This window comes from Pseudophryne corroboree, chromosome 3 (genome assembly GCF_028390025.1).
Source record: "Pseudophryne corroboree isolate aPseCor3 chromosome 3, aPseCor3.hap2, whole genome shotgun sequence".
NCBI lineage: Eukaryota > Metazoa > Chordata > Amphibia > Anura > Myobatrachidae > Pseudophryne > Pseudophryne corroboree.
In genome coordinates, this window is record NC_086446.1 from 732,936,663 (window position 1) to 732,960,117 (window position 23,455).

The 23,455-nt window shown below is 48.4% G+C and overlaps 1 protein-coding gene across 3 annotated transcripts in view; it reads left to right on the forward strand.

Moving 5' to 3' along the window:
- Positions 1 to 23,455, forward strand: part of CLRN3 (clarin 3) — a 90,931-nt gene that overhangs the window by 57,825 nt on the left and 9,651 nt on the right. For all 3 annotated transcript variants that reach the window (XM_063962221.1, XM_063962223.1, XM_063962222.1), the window contains one exon: positions 18,971 to 19,153. In XM_063962221.1, the coding sequence (XP_063818291.1) occupies positions 18,971 to 19,153 (183 nt within the window). The remainder of the gene's footprint in view (positions 1 to 18,970; positions 19,154 to 23,455) is intronic.

The following is a 23,455-nucleotide window of genomic DNA, read 5'->3' on the forward strand; positions in this document are numbered from 1 at the left end:
GATGATTCCAGAGTCTATTCCTAGGAATCCATTGGGTTCCACCATCACTTCAAACCCCTCTAGGCGTTGGTGAGTACGTACCTCGAGGGGAAGAATTATATCCTGGTGGGGAGGTAACTCTATCTGTTGCCGATGACTGGTCCGAATTGATCCTAGGGATTCTTCCAGATTTCCAGCCTCGCATATCCTCCCTACCTGCTGGAATGCCTGTTGCACCGGCCGTTGGACACCCAGTTCTTTCCAATACTGCGGACCTCTTTCCTGGAACAAAAGCTGATTGAGATCTTGTAGGACGTTCATGCCAACAATCACCGACCCGTGACTCAAACCCAAACTTCCCACGACCAATATTCCTTTCTTCCCTACTGCTTGTCCACAGATCGAGATCTCCATCCACACCACTCCGACAACCGGAATAGAAAGATTGTTGGCAGCCGTAAGGGTAACCCAGCTTTCCAACACAGAATACTTCAGATGAGAATAGTGCGCCAGGAAACAAGCCTCAGACATGGTGGTGACCTGCGAGCCAGTATCCAACAGGCACTTCTGCTCTTTCCCCCCAAGACATCCAACCACAACGGGACACTCACCCACTACGTCAGCTGAATCCACTATAGCTGCGCCTCCTCCGCTCATCTCCCCCGCGGGTGGTCCCGTTACCGCGAGGGACTCTAGTTTAATGAAGGATCCTGCCTAGGCTCACTCATTCCCGGGCAATGTGTCCAAACCTGTTACAGCGATAGCAATGGGGACCCCTACCTTCCCTGGGATGAGCGCCTCCAGCGTTGGTTTGTGGTTCCCTTGGCAGCCTGCGTGACGCCCGATCTTCAGACCCACCATGACCCTTCTGTCTATGAACCTCATCCCGCAACTGGGAGATCTCCTCTTTCATTTCAAGAGTGACTTTGGCGAATGCCGCCTTAAGATCTTGGATACAGGCCTCCATGGAGCTGGGTTCTCTGCTGGCCACAGGAGCAGACACCGGTGTTAACCATTGTGGGGCCATGGCATAAGGTCCAAAATTGGCATCGTGATCCCTAGCGACAGCCTCCACTTGAACTTGATGGAAGGTCATCTTCTTGTCGTTGGCAATCTTATCCAACAGGATCTGTCGAATGGGGATACTCCGTAGGCCCAGCGCAAACTGATCCCTCAGCATTACGCTTGGGTTAACCAGGGACTCCAACCCTTCTGGTTGCGCCGCATGATTTCGCCCAACATCTCTTGCAGTGCATTTGCGAACTGGGGTATAGACTCGTCCTCTCTCTGGAATCGGTTGAACAACCGCTGACGCAGGGTCCCAGCAGATGAAGTGTTGCCATAGGCACCCTCGAGGATCGTGAGTACCTCCTCCAACATCTTCCGCTCCTCTTCTGGAACAAGGATTACGGACCGCCAGGCTTCTCCATCCAGTGTACTCAATGCCAAGTGCAGCTGCATTTCGGGGGGCACCCCATACAGCTGGATGATTCCGTAAAGTCTCTTCTTCCAGTCTGCCAACGGCATAGTCCGTCCATCGTACCGAGGGGTATGCGTCAATCCCGGTCCAAAATTGAATTTCCTCTCCGTTTCCGGAGAAGCGTTGTTTTCAGTGTCCGACATCCTGCCGACTACGCCAAATGTAAGGATGAGAAGTGCGGTGTTATGCCTGCTGCTGTGCAGGTGTGACTCACTTCTTACCGCAAATCTCCTTCACTTTCTACCAACGGAACCTCTTCGGACCAGGAAGTACTCCAGTAATCAGGACGTGACGATCCAGTCCGATGTCAGATACTGGGGGGGAAAAGAGGCACTGATCACACAGAAGATCACCCTTTCCCAAGACGAGGAGAGACGGGATACACAGCGGCGGCCGCGACCTTCACCGATTAGGTGAATGTCATCACTGGCCCTAAGGCCTCAGCCACCCAACTATCACCTATTTGGCACTTGCGCACCAGGTGAAACGAGCTTCACTTGGCCTAGTGAAGACTCGCGAATCGGCGCCCAACACGGAACAAGACAACACGCAGTGGGGAATACTCACGTCGTCACACTTGTCAACTTGCCGGTCGAGGATCGCTGCACCTGATGAGAAATAAACAGCAGCCTTCCTACCAACTAGCAGATAGGCTAAACAACTAAACTGGCCTATACTGCTATGAACCTCTAAACAAAACTGATGAGAAAGAACAGCTATAAACGTCCTCAGCTAGCGAAACAAGACACTCAAGAAAATGCAGTAATGAAATGACAATGAGTTACCGTTGCACTGATGTTGACAGGTCCGGTACGATGGACCGACCGACAGATGCCTGGACTTCTTAACCAGGCGCACACGCGGATTGGGCCGCCCGGAGTGGACAGCCGTCCAATACAGTAATACGGGATGGTGAGATACGTGGAGGCGGGAACGTCTCTTCACAACCTCTAATATCCCGAATGGAGTACGGAACGTGCGGGCCAGCCAGCCCTGCACCCCCAACCAACCACGGCCCAGGCGAGTTACCGCACAGCCCACCCGCTACTGGAACCGAACCGGAAGGGTCCCGCGCTCTATGTTCCAAACCGCTCAGATGTTACTATGCCCCTATTGAAGAAGTTCCGTCCCTACCCTGAACTGAGCTCTGTCCAGGTGTACCTCTAACAATGGAAGGGAAACCCTGACCTAGTGCAAGGATTCCAAGCGCAGACCTCTCTATGTGCGACTAACTTGCGCCCGGGCCTAAATGCCCGCCAAAGCCCACAGGCCTAGTCGCTGCCTATCGGGGGAATTTAATCTTGGCCTAATACCAAGATTATTTATACAACCTTTTGATCCTATCTATAGCACACGCCTAATGCCTGAATGGTGGGTCAGGCCTAGCGCCTGCCTACAGGGGGGGCAGTAACCTTGGCCTAACGCCAAGATTACAAACACTTATTGGGGCCCTTTTCTCCTAGTTACGGTTCAGGCCTAGTGCCTGCTGGTGGCCCCAGGCCTAATGCCTGCCTTACCAGGGGGGGAAGGCAGTAGCCTTGGCCTACTGATAAGACTACTGGGGAATGCGTGGCCCTCACCTCCTAACTGCGGCTCAGGCCTAGTGCCTGCTTGTGGCCCCAGGCCTAATGCCTGACAGTCCCGGTGGTCTAGGGAGGATGTTAAAGGAGGGTGATACAGGCCCAAACCCTCTTACCCGGATCGGTGGGAGAGGCTGCAGAGGGGAGCTTCGTCAGCTCTTTTGCATCCCTCACTCTGCAGCACTCTCCGGCCGTCCTCTGCCGCTGGGCTCCGGGCTCCGCCTCTTCTGTCTTCTTCGTTCCGCCTCTTCTGTCTTCTATCTTCTCTTTTCCGTCTTCTCTCTTCTCCGCCGGTTCTTCCTTCTCCGCCGCCACTCCTTCCGTCGCTGCAGATCTTCTTCCGACGTCTTCTGGAGCTCTTCTCTGCTCTGGCTCTGGCGGGCAACTGAACTCCGCCGCCGCCCAGTGCCTGATATAAGACGCTGGGAGGAGGCGGAGCGATGACACGGCGGACTCTCATTGGTCCGCCGCGACAAGCACGGATTGGCCCGTCGCGGCGGCTCCCCATTGGACGCTCCCCATTGGATTGGATTTTATGGAATTTTTATGTGTTGTTTTGTTGTATATATTAAAAAACGTTTTTGCACTATCCTGCCTTTATTTCCTCTATTCCATGGCCATCTTGAGAGGAAATTAATCAGGAGGAGGAGTACTCTATAGAACACGGGTGGACCTACCTATTATATGCTGAAGATACAAGTGGCACTCAGGAATATAAACTGCTGAAATTATTTTTGTCATTATATGAAAAGTGATTATAGTTATTTCCACCCGCACATTGATTTAAAGGAGCGCCACATTTTGATTTCACTCACTCTTTGTCTAAAATTCCCATAAGTTGGTAACTCATACTGCTCCATGACATGTGGCGCTGTGTTATAAATGACAAACTGTATAACCAATGTCTTCCTTCCCAGAATATCAAGGTGGCAGACAGAGCCGGCCCTTACCAATATGATGCCCCAGGCAAGATTTTGGCTGGTGCCCCCTAGCACCATCGCTGGTTCTGCCTCTGACCTTGCACCTCTTTCCCAGAACCATCACCCCTCACCCATAGCAGTCCTTGTACCTCCTATATTTTAAATAGGAACAGTTCGCACATTTGACGCACAGCCAAAAAAGGGGCATCTTCTTGCTGGGAAGGGGCATGGCCACACAATAGTAACCCCAATTCCAATTACGCCACACAGTACTGCAACTTTATTCACATTTTATCTTGCGATAGTGTCCATAATTCATATTATATCCCACAGTAGTATCACTTTACCTTATAAACGTTACTCCTCACAGTAGAGCCCCTTATTCACATTACATCACACTGAATTGTTCCTTATTCACATTACACCACACCTTATTGCTCTTTATTCACATTAGACGACACAGTAGTGCCCTTTCTATTTGCAACGCCACATAGTAGAGCACCTTATACACATAATGCCACACATTAGTAATGCATTTATACACAATTCCACACAGTAATGCCCCTTACACATATTACACACATTAATGTCCTTATAAACATAATGCACCTTACACATTATGACAACCTTTATTAATGCCCTTTACACATAATGTCCCTTACACATATGCCGCACATTATTAATGCCCTTATACACATAATGACACACATAGTGACCCCTACACATTTGCTGCACATTATTAGTGCCCCTATACACATAATGACACACATACAGTAGTACCCTGTTACACATATGCCGCACATTATTAATGCCCTTAAACACATAATGACACACATAGTGGCCCTTTACACATATGTTGCACATTATTAATGCATTTTTACATGACACACATAATGCTCCTTACACATATTCTGAACACTACTGCACAACCAACCCACTCACATGCACACAGCACTCACACTTCCACTAACACTGTGACCTCTGCCTCTGCTTGGATACAGATGTGTCCTCACAAATCTTGCATCAATGCTTACGTTGGGCACATTTTTTTAATGAAAATGCATCTTATTTGCATTGCTATGAGGCTAGGATGCACAAGCAGCTTCTGCTGATTAAACTGATATGCAGCATGCCAATATACTGTGTGAGACTGTGGCTGTATCTGCATATGAAATGCTACATACAGAATATAGGCATGCCGCATATCATTTTAATCAGCAGAAGCTGATGATGCACCTAGGCATATCAAATGCCCTAGGCAATTGCCTAGTTTGCCTATGCCTATGGCCGGCTCTGGTGGCAGACAATCTGTGAGCCAGGGAACCACTCTAAACAAGTAACAAAATAACAGAGAGCTCCCACTAGTGCAGTATATTTCAAATCTAACGTTGAATAATAAAACCGTGCTCCAATAGGTGAATTTGCATTGGCCAGGCATGTGTCCTCATACACTAAGTGCCTTCATGCCACACGGTGCAAGACGTCGGGTGCGACTAAGGTGCGCCGAGGAGAGTAGAGTACTGTATTTTTATGTATATTTCTGCTGCGGGGTACACTGGGCTCCACAAGGAATAACATCGGGGTGTAGAGTAGGATCTTGATCCGAGGCACCAACAGGCTCAAAGCTTTAGACTGTTCCCAAGATGCACAGTGCCGCCTCCTCTATAACCCCGCCTCCATGCCAGTGAGCTCAGTTTGTAGTTGGTGCCTGCAGTAGCAGGTCACTTAAAGGGGGCTGCTTCAGGCAGCCTATTCTTAGCTTTAACTTTAAAGAAAAGAAGAGGATTCTACAAGGGCTGCAGCAGGCTGTGTCTGATAGACGTCTCTGTTGCAGCTCCATGACCCCCAGCGGCGCTGTATACTCTCGCGCCGCGGTTGCCGGGTCACTACAGCGGAGGCGCCGGCTTCTTCCTCTCTCTGCCCGTGAGTCACACACACGACGCCGTCTCCCGGATCGTGGGGCCGCTGACAAGGGGGAGGTAAGGGGCTTCTGTGCCGCACTTTGCACCGCGATCCCGCGCGGCCGTAGGAGGCGGGACGCGCGCGCACTTGCGTGGACACAGATTACTGGGCAGATGTTCCACTAGCCACCAGGGTGATTCTGTATGGGCACAGGTGTCACGAACCGGTCTCTTACCTTTGCGGGTTCTGGGGTTCATCCATTGCCAGTGCGGTTGCTCGCGGTGCTGTGCGCCCGTGTGGGGATGCGGCGTGATCGGTGGCACAGGTAATGCAGAATCTGGGAACTGTGAGTGCGGGGACCAAATGGCCTAAGGCACTGCGGTGTGTCTGCTGTATAGGAGGTGGCCATGTTGGAGACCAAATAGGTAATACAGAGCACTTGTGAAAACACCTGTGGGCAGGTGTAAGCCAATCCCGTGCTTGTGCTGCCTTTAAGTAGGCTGGGATTATGTTACTCTGGGCCAGTGCTTTGTTGTATCAACGCTGTGCTCTAGCTCTGAGCTCTCTCCGTGCATTCCTGTGTGATTCCCGTGGTCCAGATATCGCCTCCGTTCCCAGAGGTCCGTCTGCAGCCTTCACTGCTGAAAGATCCACCGGCTCTCCGCTGTGCTGTCAGTTAATTGCTCACCTACTGGAAACAGTTGAATTCCCAGAGTCTTGCATGAGGTTACCTTGTCGGCCTACCATTCAAAGTTTGGAGGATTCCATTTCCCTCAGCTGTTCGTTTGTTCAACTCTGCATTTAACCCATTCATCACCTTGTCATCTACTACAGTTTCACAGTGATCTCCGGAACCCGCAAGTAACCCTATTCAGTACTTTATATTTGCTATGTTGTCATAACAAGGATAATTCTTCACAGTCTCTCAGTTAACTCTCAAAACTCCATTGCAAATCCTTACAGTTATTTCTTCATGTCTGCATTATCCAGTTAATCACATTCTGCAGTTCAGCATCAAAGCTTGTTTATATTTGGACAATTCAACATTTATTCATCAGCTTGTTTTATATACAGTACCATGAACATTTCTTTTATTTGTCTTTGAGATTTATCCTGCATATTATTTCTGCCATTCCTGCAATACTTCAGTATGATATGATGATTAACAACTTGTCATTTAACTCTTTACTGGAATTGTTAATTTCAATAAATATATGGAATGGAACTTTCTTCGTCCTCCCTGCTTTCTTCATACCCCAGCACCTACACCTGTGGTTGGTCCCGGGTTAACGGATTCACAAAAACACCCGGACCTGACAGTAAGCACTGGCCACATGGATCCGTCAAGTGACCAATTCGCAGGAGGCGGTGCTACGTCAGATATCCTTTCCCGTCTGGAAAACCAGGAGTCTATACAGACACAAATAGTGCAGTTTATGCAAACTATGGCAGACCGTTTAGAGACTCTTCATACGGCTATTAAAATGTCTCAAGTCCAGATTCCAACTCCGGTTGTCCCAGTTACCACTACAGTTTCTCCTGTGACGTTGCCTACGTCCCGCTTGCAGTTACCCTCTCCGAGTAAGTTTGACGGAACTCCAAAACTTTGCAGAGGATTCCTGAATCAATGCGAGATCCAGTTCGAACTGTTGTCCGCCAGTTTCCCATCAGCTCGTGCTAAGGTTGCATATATTATTGCCCTCCTCTCCGGTCAGGCTCTGGAGTGGGCATCACCATTATGGGAAAGAGGTGATCCTATCCTCTCTAATTACAAGGAGTTCGTATCAGCCTTCCGGAGAATCTTTGACGAACCAGGCAGAACCACCTCAGCATCTTTGGAGATTCTCCGTCTACGTCAAGGTTTACGTCCTGTCAGTCAATATATTATTCAGTTTCGCACGTTGTCTTCAGAGTTAAATTGGAATGAGGAGGCCCTGATCGCCGCGTTTTGGAATGGACTTTCAGAGAAAATCAAGGATGATTTAACCATCCGGGATGTGCCTACTAAACTGGATGAATTGATTTCTCTCTGTAACAAACTTGACCTACGCTACAGAGAGCGATGTTTAGAGAAATCCAGGACAGAGCGATCCAGTCCACGTTATCATCCTAGGCCTCGACAAGATTCTTCATCACAGTCACCGGTAACAACAGAAGAACCTATGCAGATTGGGCGCTCTCGCCTCACAGAGGAAGAACGACTTCATCGTCGACAGGGTAACCTCTGCATGTACTGTGGGTCCTCCGAACATTTGGTTAAATCCTGCAAACTCCGGCCTGGAAAACTCTCGCTCCTAGCTTATTCAAGGGAAGTTAAGCTAGGAGTTACTTTAGAATCACGTTCTGGGAAAGAGCCGACCTTGTCTATTCAATTAGAAGTTCCAAGTTCTACAGTGAAAGTTTCAGCTCTCCTAGATTCCGGGGCAGCCGAGAACTTCATCTCCTCAGCCTTTGTCATACGGTCTAAAGTTCAAACCATGCCTCTGGAAGCAGCAGTTGCCGTTACAGCAGTGGATGGAAGTCGAATTCCAGATGGTATAATTACTCATCGAACCGTATGTCTCAAGATGAAAGTTGGTGTGCTCCATTCCGAATACCTCTCCTTCTACGTGATTCCCAAAGCCTCTCAAGATGTGATACTTGGTTTACCTTGGCTGCAGAAACATAATCCTCAACTTAATTGGCAAACCATGGAAGTCCTTTCATGGGGTAAATCTTGTACCAAGGACTGTTTAGCCTCAATTGTACCTCTCCGGTCAATTAGCCTTCCCGACCTACCTCCGGTGTATCAATCCTTTGCGGATGTTTTCAGTAAACAAGCAGCAGACTCTCTACCTCCTCATCGCGAATGGGACTGCCCAATTGTCCTGGTTCCGGGTAAAACACCTCCTAGGGGACGAATTTATCCGCTATCCATCCCAGAGACGCAAGCTATGTCTGATTATATACAGGAAAATCTAACCAAAGGATTTATCAGACCATCTTCTTCACCTGCAGGAGCCGGATTCTTTTTCGTTAAGAAGAAGGACGGTGGGTTACGACCATGCATAGATTACCGTGGACTCAATGAGATCACTGTGAAAAACAAGTATCCATTACCCTTAATTCCAGAATTATTTGACCGGGTAAAAGGAGCTACTGTGTTTACAAAACTGGATCTCCGAGGGGCCTACAATTTAATCCGCATCCGGGCAGGGGACGAGTGGAAGACTGCTTTTAATACCCGGGATGGGCATTACGAATACCTTGTAATGCCTTTTGGTCTTTGTAATGCACCTGCAGTTTTTCAAAGCTATGTGAATGAACTTTTTCGTGATCTTCTCTACAAGTGTCTAGTAGTGTACCTGGATGATATTCTAATATTCTCTAGGGATATAAAGTCTCACCGTCACCAAGTTAAAGAGGTACTGACACGTCTGAGGAAAAATCAACTTTATTGTAAGTTAGAGAAGTGCACTTTTGAAGTATCTTCCATACCGTTCCTTGGTTACATCATTTCTGGATCAGAGCTATGTATGGATCCCGGTAAGGTACAAGCTATCCGAGATTGGTCCACTCCTACAACTCTCAAGGGGATTCAGTGATTTCTCGGCTTTGCTAATTTCTATAGGAGATTCATTAAGAATTATTCTACGTTAGCTGCTCCCATCACAGCCCTAACTCGCAAGGGAGCAAATCCTACGAACTGGTCTTCAGAAGCAATCAAAGCCTTCTCTGATTTAAAGCAAGCCTTTGTCTCAGCCCCCATTCTTCGACAGCCTGATTTGAATCGTCCCTTTCTACTAGAGGTGGATGCATCTACAGAAGCAGTAGGAGCTGTGTTATCACAAGTCTTTGAAGATAAAAAGGTCCATCCCTGCGGATATTTCTCCCGTAAGTTCCTCCCGGCCGAACGTAATTATGCAATCGGTGAGCAAGAATTACTTGCCATCAAGTTGGCATTTGAGGAGTGGAGATACCTTCTAGAAGGAGCACAACATCGCATTACAGTTTATACTGATCATAAGAATCTTCTGTATCTGCAGTCAGCTCAGTGTTTGAATCCACGACAAGCTCGATGGGCGCTTTTCTTCACACGATTTGATTTCAAGCTAACCTATCGTCCAGGGTCTCAGAACAAAAAGGCAGACGCCCTTTCCCGGTCCTTTGCTTCTTCTGAATTAAATGATGCTACCACGAATCAAGCCATTGTGAATCCTACGTCCTTTTTAATGACTCGAACCTCTCCAGTTCCTCCGCCTGGCAAGACCTTTGTCGCCACAAGTCTTCGAAAACGGCTGCTTACCTGGGCTCACTCCTCTGCCTTCATGGGTCATCCTGGGGTTCTAAAGACTCTCAAGTTTATTCAACAGTCTTATTGGTGGCCACGTCTCAAAGCCGATGTCCAAGAGTTTATTGCAGCATGTCCTAAATGTGCCCAACATAAGAGTCCAAGAAGTTCTCCACCAGGTTTATTACATCCATTATCCATACCCAAACAACCATGGACTCATATCGCAATGGATTTCGTGACCGATCTACCTCCATCAAAAGGGCGAAATACCATTTGGGTGATAGTGGATCGATTTTCGAAGATGGCACATTTCATTCCATTAACTGGGTTACCATCAGCCCCTTTATTAGCCAGATTGTTCATCTCTGAAATCTTCAAGTTACATGGCCTTCCTCGAGAGATCATCTCTGATCGGGGAACACAGTTTGTGGCCAAGTTTTGGAGGTCGCTTTGTTCATCTTTAAATGTCAAGTTGAACTTTTCTTCTGCATATCATCCTCAGACAGATGGACAAACTGAGAGAGTAAACCAAGACCTTGAAACATTTCTCCGGCTATATATATCGTCCTCACAGGATGACTGGGTTGACTACCTTCCATTGGCAGAATTTGCTCATAATAATCTCTTCCATTCGTCTTCAGAATCTACGCCCTTTTATATTAACTTCGGCTTTCATCCTCGTGTGCCAGAGTTCCATCCATTGCCAGCCCTAGAAGTTCCAGCAGCAGATCAAGAGCTTCAACGTCTATCCAGAATCTGGAGTTGTGTGCGTAAGTCGTTGGTCAAAACTTCCGCTCGTTATAAATCTTTTGCAGATAGAAAACGTAAAGCTGTACCGAATTACAAGGTGGGAGACCAAGTTTGGATTTCTACGCGCAATCTCAGGTTCAAAGTTCCTTCTAAGAAATTTGCTCCCAAGTTTATTGGTCCATTTCCCATTGTAAAAGTACTCAACCCTGTGTCATACAAAGTCAAGTTGCCACCGTCTTTGAGAATTCCTAACGCCTTTCATACATCTTTACTGAAGCCTTTGATTCTCAATAAGTTCCGTACTACCCAGTCCAAATCTCCTAAAGTTCACTCTTTGCAGAATGAGGAATTTGAAGTTAAAGAGATTGTGGACTCACGTTCCCGATATGGACGTTTACAGTTTCTGGTCGACTGGAAGGGTTACGGTCCGGAGGAGAGATCCTGGGTTTTCTCTGAAGATGTTCATGCTCCAAGACTGGTACAGAAATACTTCTCCAAAAATCCTGATAAGGTTCAAAGGTGTTCGGAGACCACCCGTAGAAGAGGGGGTACTGTCACGAACCGGTCTCTTACCTTTGCGGGTTCTGGGGTTCATCCATTGCCAGTGCGGTTGCTCGCGGTGCTGTGCGCCCGTGTGGGGATGCGGCGTGATCGGTGGCACAGGTAATGCAGAATCTGGGAACTGTGAGTGCGGGGACCAAATGGCCTAAGGCACTGCGGTGTGTCTGCTGTATAGGAGGTGGCCATGTTGGAGACCAAATAGGTAATACAGAGCACTTGTGAAAACACCTGTGGGCAGGTGTAAGCCAATCCCGTGCTTGTGCTGCCTTTAAGTAGGCTGGGATTATGTTACTCTGGGCCAGTGCTTTGTTGTATCAACGCTGTGCTCTAGCTCTGAGCTCTCTCCGTGCATTCCTGTGTGATTCCCGTGGTCCAGATATCGCCTCCGTTCCCAGAGGTCCGTCTGCAGCCTTCACTGCTGAAAGATCCACCGGCTCTCCGCTGTGCTGTCAGTTAATTGCTCACCTACTGGAAACAGTTGAATTCCCAGAGTCTTGCATGAGGTTACCTTGTCGGCCTACCATTCAAAGTTTGGAGGATTCCATTTCCCTCAGCTGTTCGTTTGTTCAACTCTGCATTTAACCCATTCATCACCTTGTCATCTACTACAGTTTCACAGTGATCTCCGGAACCCGCAAGTAACCCTATTCAGTACTTTATATTTGCTATGTTGTCATAACAAGGATAATTCTTCACAGTCTCTCAGTTAACTCTCAAAACTCCATTGCAAATCCTTACAGTTATTTCTTCATGTCTGCATTATCCAGTTAATCACATTCTGCAGTTCAGCATCAAAGCTTGTTTATATTTGGACAATTCAACATTTATTCATCAGCTTGTTTTATATACAGTACCATGAACATTTCTTTTATTTGTCTTTGAGATTTATCCTGCATATTATTTCTGCCATTCCTGCAATACTTCAGTATGATATGATGATTAACAACTTGTCATTTAACTCTTTACTGGAATTGTTAATTTCAATAAATATATGGAATGGAACTTTCTTCGCCCTCCCTGCTTTCTTCATACCCCAGCACCTACACCTGTAGTTGGTCCCGGGTTAACGGATTCACAAAAACACCCGGACCTGACAACAGGTCAGGGGGACGTTGTACCATTACCCCTCCACTTTCTTTACTGCCCGCACGCCTGGATGGGATGCCAGCAGGGGGAGCAGGCCGGACCTGAGGCCCCTCCCGCCAGGGCGCCATTTCTGCAATGTTCCCGCCCTGGAGCTGCTTCCTTCTCCCTCACTCCCGGTCAGCAGCCATTACAGATAGAGCCTTGCTGTTCCTGGGATTGCTGGGGCAAATCCTCCTCTGTGGAACCGCCTGAGTGCCAGTGCTGTGCTTCCTACAGGACACTTGAGTATTCTACCTGTCACTGGGACTGTGTTAGTTAAGAAAGAGTGCATACCTTCAGGGTTGTGTGGTACAAACACCCTGTGATATACATACAGTGCTTACTGCGTTTGTTATATCTATTGTTATCACATATAGCCATACTAAGTATTACTTTATATTGCTAGTCCAGTGCAGTTTATGGTACATCATTTCTGCATGGTACGTTTGTGACTATATACATGTGTGTGCATGTAGCTGCTGCGTGGTTGCCTTATTGCAGGGTATTTCAGTCAGCGTGCTATTCCTATATTACTATACCTGTGGGGGCCAAGTGTTTCAGGTTTTTCTCTGATGATAATATAGGATTGTTTCACAAGATATGCTACTGGAGTATTTTTTACTTGTGAATTATAGTCACAATATGTTCTATTCCTATTGAACCCTCGGTCTGTGCCAGCTTCGGCTGTTTCTCTGAGAGTTCTTATTAGGTATAGTGCTGCTACAAAAAAAAATAAAAAAAAATTTGTACCGGGTTGCCCATTACTGTGCGTATTGTTATGTCTGCTACACGTGGCAACGTCGTTGGGGCCTCTCCCACACTGCGTGGTAGTGAGACCTCTGACGGAATGGAGGATAATTTTGCAGCTGAGAGTTCAGGTTCAGAGGCTTCCTTGCCCCCCCAGTGGGTCGGTAGCACTTGGGGCATCACAAGAACCACCTTGGGCTACATTTTCCACATTGTTAAGCTTGCTTGTAACTAAATTGACGCCCCCTGTGGGACCACCTGTGCCGCTACCACAGATTATGGTCCCCACTGTGAACCCGCCATGGGCGGATCAGCTTTCCACTCAGTTACAGCATTTGAACCGATCCATGTCCAAATCTAAGGGTCACTCCCGCCCGCATGAGACTAAGTCATCTTCTAAAAGGGCCATTACCTCCTCCCGATCCATGGCCTTAACTGACACGTCCTCCGAGGACGATGCTTATACTGACCCCTCGGACACTGACGCTGATGTTTCAGATGGGGAGGGGAAATCATCCGTGGATGTCTCGGATTTGATTGAGGCGATACGGCTCATTTTTCAGGTGGCTGATGATTCTGAGCCTGAGACTGTCTCCAAGAAACCTGATAGGTTTAAGTGTAAGAAGGTGGTTAAGCAGGTTCTACCCTACTCTAAACACCTGATTGACATACGTCAGGAATCCTGGGAAAATCCGGGGACAAAGTTTACACCGAATAAGAGACTGTTGGCTCGCTATCCTCTCTCTGCGGAGGTGTGTAAAAATTGGGAAACCCCTCCGCCTGTAGATTCTCATGTGGCGCGTATGGTTGTTTCCTCTGCTCTGCCAGTAACTACCGTCACCTCTCTGAAGGAACCGACGGATCGTCGGGTGGAGGGCTGTTTAAAAGCGATTTATACCCTTTCTGGGGCTGTACAAAGGCCAGCTATTGCAGCGACTTGGGCTGCTGAAGCTGTTGAAGCGTGGGCTCAGGAACTCGAGGCGGAACTGCCTTCTGACGCATCTGATTATGCTCGACAATGTCTCTCATATATTGCCACGGCTTCTCTGTACCTTAAGGAGGCGGCCTCCAATGCCGGGGTGCTCGCGGCCAAGGCTGCTACTGCGTCCATTTTGGCCCGACGTATCCTTTGGTTGAGATCCTGGTCGGTGGATTTGGATTCAAGAAAAACCCTGGAGGTACTTCCTTTCAAGGGAGACATTCTCTTTGGAGAAGACCTCAATAAGATTGTGGCTGATCTGGCTACTACTAAAACAGCTTGCCTACCTAGTACGGCTCCTTCAGCACAGAAGGCTAAAAGTACTTTCCCTCTGCCCTTTCGTACTCCAGGTAAAGCTAAAGGTCAGGCGTACCCAAAGCAAGCCCGTACTTCCAGACCTGCCAAGCCTAGACCGAAGCGTGCTTGGGCCGCCCATTAGCCAGCTTCAAAAACTGATAAGCCGACCACATGATGGGGCGGGCCTCCCTATGGGGGATCCCAGGGTGGGGGGCCGACTTTTAGGTTTTACCCGGGAATGGTTGAAGACCACTTTGGATACCAGGGTGAGGGAAGTCGTTGCTCGAGGTTACGCCATACCCTTCAAGAATCGCCCCCTCATCAATTTTGCCTAGCAGATGTGCCTCTGGATCCGGCAAAAGCAAACACGTTGCACTCAGTGGTACATTCCCTCCTGTCCACAGGAGTGGTGGTACAGGTGCCTCTGACTCAGAGGGGCAAGGGGTTATATTCACCGCTGTTTCTAGTCCCGAAACCGAACGGGTCCTCACGGCCCATTCTCAATCTGAAGTCCTTGAACAAGCATGTGCGAATTTCCAAGTTCCGTATGGAAATGCTGCGCTCTACTGTTCTGGCCATGGAGCCTGGGGACTATATGGTCTCCCTGGACAACCAGGATGCCTACCTACATATTCCTATTGCGGTATCTCATCAGGAGTACCTGCGGTTTGCAGTGGGCAACCTTCATTACCAATTTCAGGCGTTACCTTTTGGTTTGACAACGGCTCTGCGGGTCTTCACCAAGGTTATGGCGGTCATGACGGCCACGCTACGCCGTCAAGGGGTCAGGATACTACCATACCTAGAAGATTTGTTGATCCTGGCGAGTTCCCCATAACTTCTCCTGTGTCATCTCGATTTGACAATCCAGTGCATGAAAGCCCACGGATCGCTGATCAGTTGGAAGAAATCCTCCCTGGTTCCGGCTCGGAGCATGGTATACCTGGGAGCGTTATTGGACACCCACAACCAGTGGTTGTTCCTGTCTCAGGAGAAAGTCCTGAAGCTTCAGGACAAGATCCAATGCTTCCTATCCCGTCCACAAGTGTCGATCCATTCGACGATGCAAGTGCTAGGTCTCATGGTGTTGGCTTTCGACATGGTGGAGTATGCTCAATTTCATTCTCGCCCTCTGCAGAAGTTGATTCTGTCCAAGTGGGACGGCCTGCCTCACCGGATCAGATCTCACATGATCTCCCTATCTCCGGAGGTCCGTCTGTCCCTGAGTTGGTGGCTTCAGGAACAATGATTGAGCAGGGGCCGTCCCATCTGGATATCCAACTGGGTCCTGCTGACGACGGATACCAGTCTGAGTGGTTGGGCGCGGTGTTGGAACAACACTCTCTCCAGGGTCGGTGGACCGAGGAGAAGTCTCTACTCCCGATAAACATTCTGGAACTGTGGGCAGTGTTCAATGCGTTGACAATGGCCCAGCATCTGATACAGAGCAGACCTATTCAAGTACAATCTGACAACGCCACCACTGTGGCGTACATCAATCATCAGGGCGTTACTCGAAGCCGCATGGCAATGAGGGAAGTATCAAGGATTCTTCAGTGGGCAGAACGCCATCTGCCGGCCATATCAACAGTGTTCATTCCGGGTGTTCTGAACTGGGAGGAGGACTATCTCAGTCGTCAGGACGTGCACGCCGGAGAGTGGAGCCTACATCCGGAGGTGTTTCAACTTCTCATGGACAAGTGGGGTCTCCCAGATGTGGACCTGATGGCGTCTCAATACAATCATAAGATTCCGGTCTTCGGAGCATGGACAAGGGATCCTCAAGCAGCGTTCGTGGATGCTCTATCAATCCCGTGGAACTTTCGGCTGCCGTATGAGTTCCCTCCGGTGTCCCTCCTGCCCAGAGTAATACGGAAGTTCAAGCAAGAAGGAGGAAACCTACTTCTAGTCGCTCCAGCGTGGCCCAGGCGGCACTGGTTCTCCGATCTACAGGGCCTCTCGTTGGATCATTCCCTTCTACTTCCACAACGACCAGGCCTCCTCATTCAGGGCCCTTGTGTTTACCAGAATTTGGCCCGTCTGGCTTTGACAGCATGGCTCTTGAAGCTTCCGTCCTGAGGGCTAAGGGTTTTTCTGAGGCGGTCGTTCAAACTATGTTGAAGGCCCGTAAGCCGGCTTCTGCTCGGATATACCATAGGGTCTGGAATGCTTACTTTACTTGGTGTGCGTCTCACAATCATGACGTTTTCAAGTTAAGTATGGCCAAACTATTGGCCTTTCTACAACAAGGCCTGGATTTAGGCCTGCGTCTGGCCTCCCTCAAGGTTCACATCTCAGCCTTGTCGGTTTGGTTTCAGAGAAAGATCGCTACCCTACCTGATGTCCATACATTCACTCAGGGTGTGCTGAGGATTCAGCCTCCTTATGTGCCACCTGTGGCCCCTTGGAATCTGTCGGTGGTTTTGGAGTCTTTACAAGAGTCTCCATTTGAGCCTCTTACCTCTGCTGACCTTAAGTGGATTTCCCTTAAGGTGTTGTTTTTGCTGGCTATTTCTTCAGCTAGAAGGGTTTTGGACTTGGGTGCCTTATCCTATAAGTCCCCCTGTTTGATTTTTCACCGTGACCGGGCGGTTCTTCGGACACGCCAAGGTGGTGTCTTCTTTCCACCTTAACCAGGAGATTGTGGTTCTGGCCTTTAATTCTCCTGAGTTGTCTTCCAAAGAGCGGTCTTTGGATGTGTACGGGCTCTCCGTATCTATGTGAAGAGAACTTCCTCCGTTAGGAAATCCGATTCTCTTTTTGTGTTGTTTGGTTTTCACAAACGTGGCTGGCCTGCTTCTAAGCAGACATTGGCCAGATGAATTAGAATGGTGATTGCACATGCTTATGTACAGGCTGGTTGTACGGTTCCTGCTACCATCAAAGCCCATTCTACTCGGTCGGTTGGACCTTCTTGGGCGGCCCACCGTGGTGCGACCCTTGAACAATTGTGCAAGGCGGCTACGTGGTCCTCGAGGAACATGTTTATTAGGTTCTATGCCTTTGATACTGCCGCTTCCCAGGATGCTTCCTTTAGACGCCGGGTTCTTGTGCCCGCTACAGTGCATCCCCTCCCATAAGGAACTGCTTTAGTACATCCCCGATGTTATTCCTTGTGGAGCCCAGTGTACTCCGCAGCAGAAAACAAGATTTATGGTAAGAACTTACCGTTGTTAAATCTCTTTCTGTGAGGTACACTGGGCTCCACAAGGCGCCCACCCTGACGCACTTAGCTTTTTTGGGTTGGTATTGGCATAGCCGCTAACACCCTCTCCTGCGGTGAGTGTGTGGTGTAATTGGCTACGAGCAGTTGTCGTCTCTGGTACCTGCTACTGCATTGGGCTGGTTAACTAAACTGAGCTCACTGGCATGGAGGCGGGGCTATAGAGGAGGCGGCACTGTGCATCTTGGGAACAGTCTAATGCTTTGAGCCTGTTGGTGCCTCGGATCAAGATCCTACTCTACACCCCGATGTTATTCCTTGTGGAGCCCAGTGTACCTCGCAGGAAGAGATTTAACAACGGTAAGTTCTTACCATAAATATCCTTTTTTCTTAGTCGCATCGCAGACTCAGTGGAAAGCTGCTCACAGTGTACTAGAGACACAAGGCTGCGACTGTAATTACAAAGGGATTGGTATAACACAAAAATGCAGATGAAGCACAGCAGAACTTGGCGTAAGGAAAACTGCAGCGGCTCGCATGGGAGCCCTTCTTATACAGATTCAGACTCAATCTGTTGCACACAGATGTACAAAACGCTGCACACCCAAGTGGTCAGTGTACGCTAGCAATGTAGATTTGTTGTGTCTAGTTGTTTTAATTATGCAAATACAAAAGAGCAAAAAAAGACGCTCTGCGCAGGCGAGTCACATAGTACCTGGTGCACTGAGAGGAGCTGTTTGGCGCAACTTGAGCCACAGTATATAAGGACACATCTGTATACAAAATTTAAAATCAGGCTAATCTGGTAAATTCTGAAGGGTCATCAATACTGTTTCCAGATGGAATCAATACCTCTAAATGGCTTCAATGTAAGCCCAATAAAAGGACGGGAACAAATATGGTGTAATATGTTCACACATTTTTAATTTACTAGCTTTACCAGTTTTATTAATTGATCTATCCCTCCCTCTACTTCTCTGTTTTTGTCCCTGGCCTCCGAGCCTGCAAGGGACTTCGTTGACCTCACCCTTCCCCCCTCCGCCATCTCTAAGCTGGGATCCCGCCGTTGGTATTTTGACCAGTGGTCTCCTGACCGTCAGTCACACATACCCAACCCTAGCAGAAATCTACTTTGCTTAATGCAAGATACAATTAGCTGTGTCAGGTGTATTGTTTACTTACCACTTAAGTTGCTTACTATATTTAAATGTCAGTTTTTCAGGTATTAAAGGAAACAAACATTGTTAAAGGAATCCACGTCATAATCATACTGTTCCTGGTCATCAGTCTACTATCTTCTCTGCTGGGTTCGGCAACTACTTGCTTTAATAGTGTGAGCAATCCGTATCTGACTTTCCTGGGCCCCCTCGGAGTTTATGTATGGACTGCAATAAATGGTAAGCTAATTAGATTCACAGACATCCCAACACTTCACAAGGCTAAAGAGGACCATTTTATTTATGATTTATTTATTTATTACCAGTTATGTATATAGCGCACACATATTCCGCAGTGCTTTACAGAGAATATTTGTCCATTCACATCAGTCCCAGCCCCAGTGGAGCTTACAATCTATATTCCCTATCACATGTACACGCACACACATTCACACTAGGGTTAATTTTTGTTGGGAGCCAATTAACCTACCAGTATATTTTTGGATTGTGGGAGGAAACTGGAGTACCCGGAGGAAACCCACGCAAGTACAGGGAGAATATACAAACTCCACACAGTTAGGGCCATGGTGGGAATAGGACCCATGACCTCAGTGCTGTGAGGCAGTAATGCTAACCATTACACCATCTGTACTGACCATTTTCTTCTCAGTGTACTGCATGTTTGGTGCTTGTGACCGTAAACTCACACAATCACATCAGAGACGTTTCACCAAATTTACAAATCTTACTTTCTATAAACCACGATATACACCACATAGTACTAACTCATACCTCCCAACATGACCCTCTCCAGGAGGGACACAATGCTCTGCTCCTGGACTTCCCTCTTACTGTATGATTTCCATCACCTGTGGTAAAACACCTTTCTTATCCAGTACCCTACTCGACACCGGTGCCGGAAATCTTACATTAAGAGAAAAGTCCAGAAGCAGAGCACGGTGTCCCTCCTGGAGAGGGTCATGTTGGGAGGTATGCTAACTTAAAGCAATCCCACATGTTTTTCTTTTTTTTTTCTACAATGAATAGCAAGTTAAAGGGGTTGGGGCTGTAATGCCGGCTATCAAGATCCCGGAGGTCTGCATACCGACCCTGGGATCCCGGCCGCCAGAATGCCGGCGGGGGTGGGGTGGGGGGTGGGCTAGCGCTACAGAGCCCCCTGTGCGCTCGCCACAGGATCTATTCCCACTCTATAGGTGTCATGGACACCCACGAGTGGGCATAGCCCCTGCTAGCCGGCATTCCGACTGGCGGCAATGTCAGCGGTCGAGATTCCGGCATCGGTATCCTGACCTCCAAGATCCTGACCACCAGCAAATCAATTAATGCAGTGGTAGCCAACCCTGGTCCTCGAGAGCTACCGACAGTTCACATTTTCCAGACCACCTAGCAGGTGCACAGGTGTAGTCATTACTCACTGACACATTTTAAAACATAGGTGGAGCTAATTACTTCACTTGTGATTCTGTGAGGAGACCTGGAGAACGTTAACTGTTGGTAGCTCTCGAGGACCAGGGTTGGCTACCCCTGTCTTAATGCATATGATGGTCATTTTATTTAGCTGTTTTCCTACAAATCATTAGCTCTTTTCACAATATCTCTGGAGGGGAGACCAGTAAGACTACCAGTCACACACAGGCTCCTAACTTGCAGCATGTCACATAAAGGTCGAGGGAGGCTTTGGAGCATACTTGCCTACCTGAACCTCTCCATGAGGGAGAAAATTCTCTGTTCCTGGACTTTCCTGGTAATGTATGATTGCCATCACCTGTGGTGAAACACCTTTCTTATCAATTCACTAGCTCACCACAGGTGATGGCTGTCACGATCCGGGTATCTGGACGCCATTTCTTACCCATCAGATGCCTCCTAAGGCTGGCTCAGCGCTCCAGGACCGGATCCCATCTGTTATCCTAATGTTCACATTCCTGCATCCTCTCCTGTCTCTCTGAGACGCTGTCACAGTAACGCCTTATTACATCTGGCATGGCGTCTCCCGCGGCCTCCGCCGCCGTCCCTGAGCTTCTGCATGCAGAGTGTCAGAGTGGCGATTACGTCAGCCGCGGCCTCCGCTGTGTCCGCGTGGTTGGATGTGCACTTGTCAGCTTGGCGTCTCCTGTCTCCAGTGGCCGGCGCCGCCATTACTGTTTTCATTACCACATGGATTACAAACCAAACTTCCCTCCAAGTGTCTGCATGGGCGCAGCCATCTTGGATTCTGTCAGCTGATCATTTCCTCCAATCTGTTGTCAGTATTGTTAATCTGCATAATTGCCTAGCCAATCCCTTCCTTGCTGCAGGTATAAATACACTGTGCCTGAGCAAGGAAGGCGTCAGTGCTTTGGTTGTCAAACCTAGTTCCTGTTTGTCTCTCTCCTGTGATTGTCTTCCAGGTTCCAGCTCCTGTCTCAAGACTTCCACCATAGAGACCCGCACCAGCATTCCACCTGCGGTGTAGCCTGACTCTCCAATCCATTGTGGATTCATCTGTTTCCAGCTACAACATTACCTGCTTCCAGCTCAGCTTCCAGCAGAGTACAGCTTCCCTTAAAGGGCCGGTGTCCTTTCTACACTTTACCACTCTCCACCGGTATTATTATTTCTCCGCTCTCAAGTTCTACATTTCAGTTCATATTTCATCGCTCCCAAGTTCATTTATTATTTAACTGGTTCCAGCCAGTATCCACTCCGTGCTAACAACAGTCTGGTTCCAGCCAGTATCCACAGCAGCTGTTTTACCTTCAGCAACCCAGCTTTTCCTGGAACACCAGCTGGCACAATCCTGGGTTATCTCCATTGCTACAGTCGGGCCTGGTAAGGACTTTCCATCTAGAAGATCATAAGAACTATCTCACACTACCAGTGCCCTGTGGCTCCTGCCATCCTGTAGTACCCAGGAACTGTATTTATTATTTGCTGACTTTTACGTTTTCTTTTACTGCTGCTGTGTTGCGGAGTTGTCATAATAAACATCATTGACTTTTATCCAAGTTGTCGTGGTCACGCCTTCGGGCAGTTATTATTCATGTTACATGTCCAGGGGTCTGATACAACCTCCCAGGTTCCGGTACATCTCAGCCCCTACAACTGAGGCTGCCTCCCGTCAGCTCAGGCCCTCAGTTGTGACAGTAAGCACTGACCTAATGAATCCAGCCGGAGACCAGGATCAAGCGGCCAGGCCGATGCAAGAACTGGCAGCCCGACTAGAACATCAGGAGGCTGCACAGGGCCACATCATCCGCTGTCTCCAGGATCTCTCTACTCGGCTGGATGGGATTCAGACAACTCTCCGTGGATCAGGCGCATCTGGTGCGTCAACCACAGTGACTCCAGCTATAACCCCACCCACCTTACCCATTTCTGCTCCACGTCTTCATCTTCCAACGCCAGCAAAATTTGACGGATCTCCAAGATTCTGCAGGGGATTTCTCAACCAGTGTGAGATTCAGTTTGAGCTACAACCTGGCAATTTTCCCAGTGACCGTACAAAAATTGCCTACATCATCTCTCTTCTCAGTGGCTCCGCCCTTGACTGGGCATCACCGTTATGGGAGAGGTCCGACACCCTGCTATCTTCTTACACTGCATTCGTGTCAACATTCAGGCGCATCTTCGACGAGCCAGGCCGGGTAACCTCAGCTTCATCCGAGATTCTCCGTTTACGCCAGGGGTCACGTACTGTAGGACAATATCTGATACAGTTCCAGATCCTGGCATCCGAACTGGCATGGAACGACGAGGCCCTGTATGCTGCATTCTGGCATGGCTTATCTGAGCTTATTAAAGATGAGTTAGCTACCAGAGACTTACCTTCTAAGTTAGATGAGCTAATCTCACTCTGCACGAAAGTTGATTTACGTTTCAGAGAGAGAGCAACTGAGCGTGGAAGATCATCTGCTCCAAAATCTTCTGCTCCTCCTCCTCGTCAACTGTCACCATCTAAAGATGAGCCCATGCAAATTGTCCGTTCCCGTTTAACTCCTGCTGAGCGCCGAAGACGTCTCTCTGAGTCTCTTTGTCTTTACTGTGCAGCTCCGTCTTACACCATCAATGCCTGTCCCGAACGTCCGGGAAAACTCCAAACCCTAGCTCGCCCAGGAGAGGGCCGGCTAGGAGTAATGATCTCCTCTCCATCTCCTCATGATTGTAATCTCCCAGTCTCGCTTCAAGTTGCTCAACGTTATCGGAACGTCATTGCTCTCCTTGATTCCGGAGCAGCTGGGAACTTTATTACTGAAGCCTATGTTAAACGGTGGTCCCTACCCACCGAGAGACTTCCTTCCTCCTTTTCCTTAACTGCCGTGGATGGCAGTAAAATTTTTGATACTGTTATTGCTCTAAGGACTCTACCAGTTCGTCTGAGAGTGGGAGTTCTTCATTCCGAACTTATTTCACTTTTAGTGATTCCAAGAGCCACACATCCTGTGGTCCTGGGCCTTCCATGGCTCCGTCTTCACAATCCTACAATTGATTGGACGACTACAGAGGTTTGAACGACATTACCATCAAGAACCGTTATCCTTT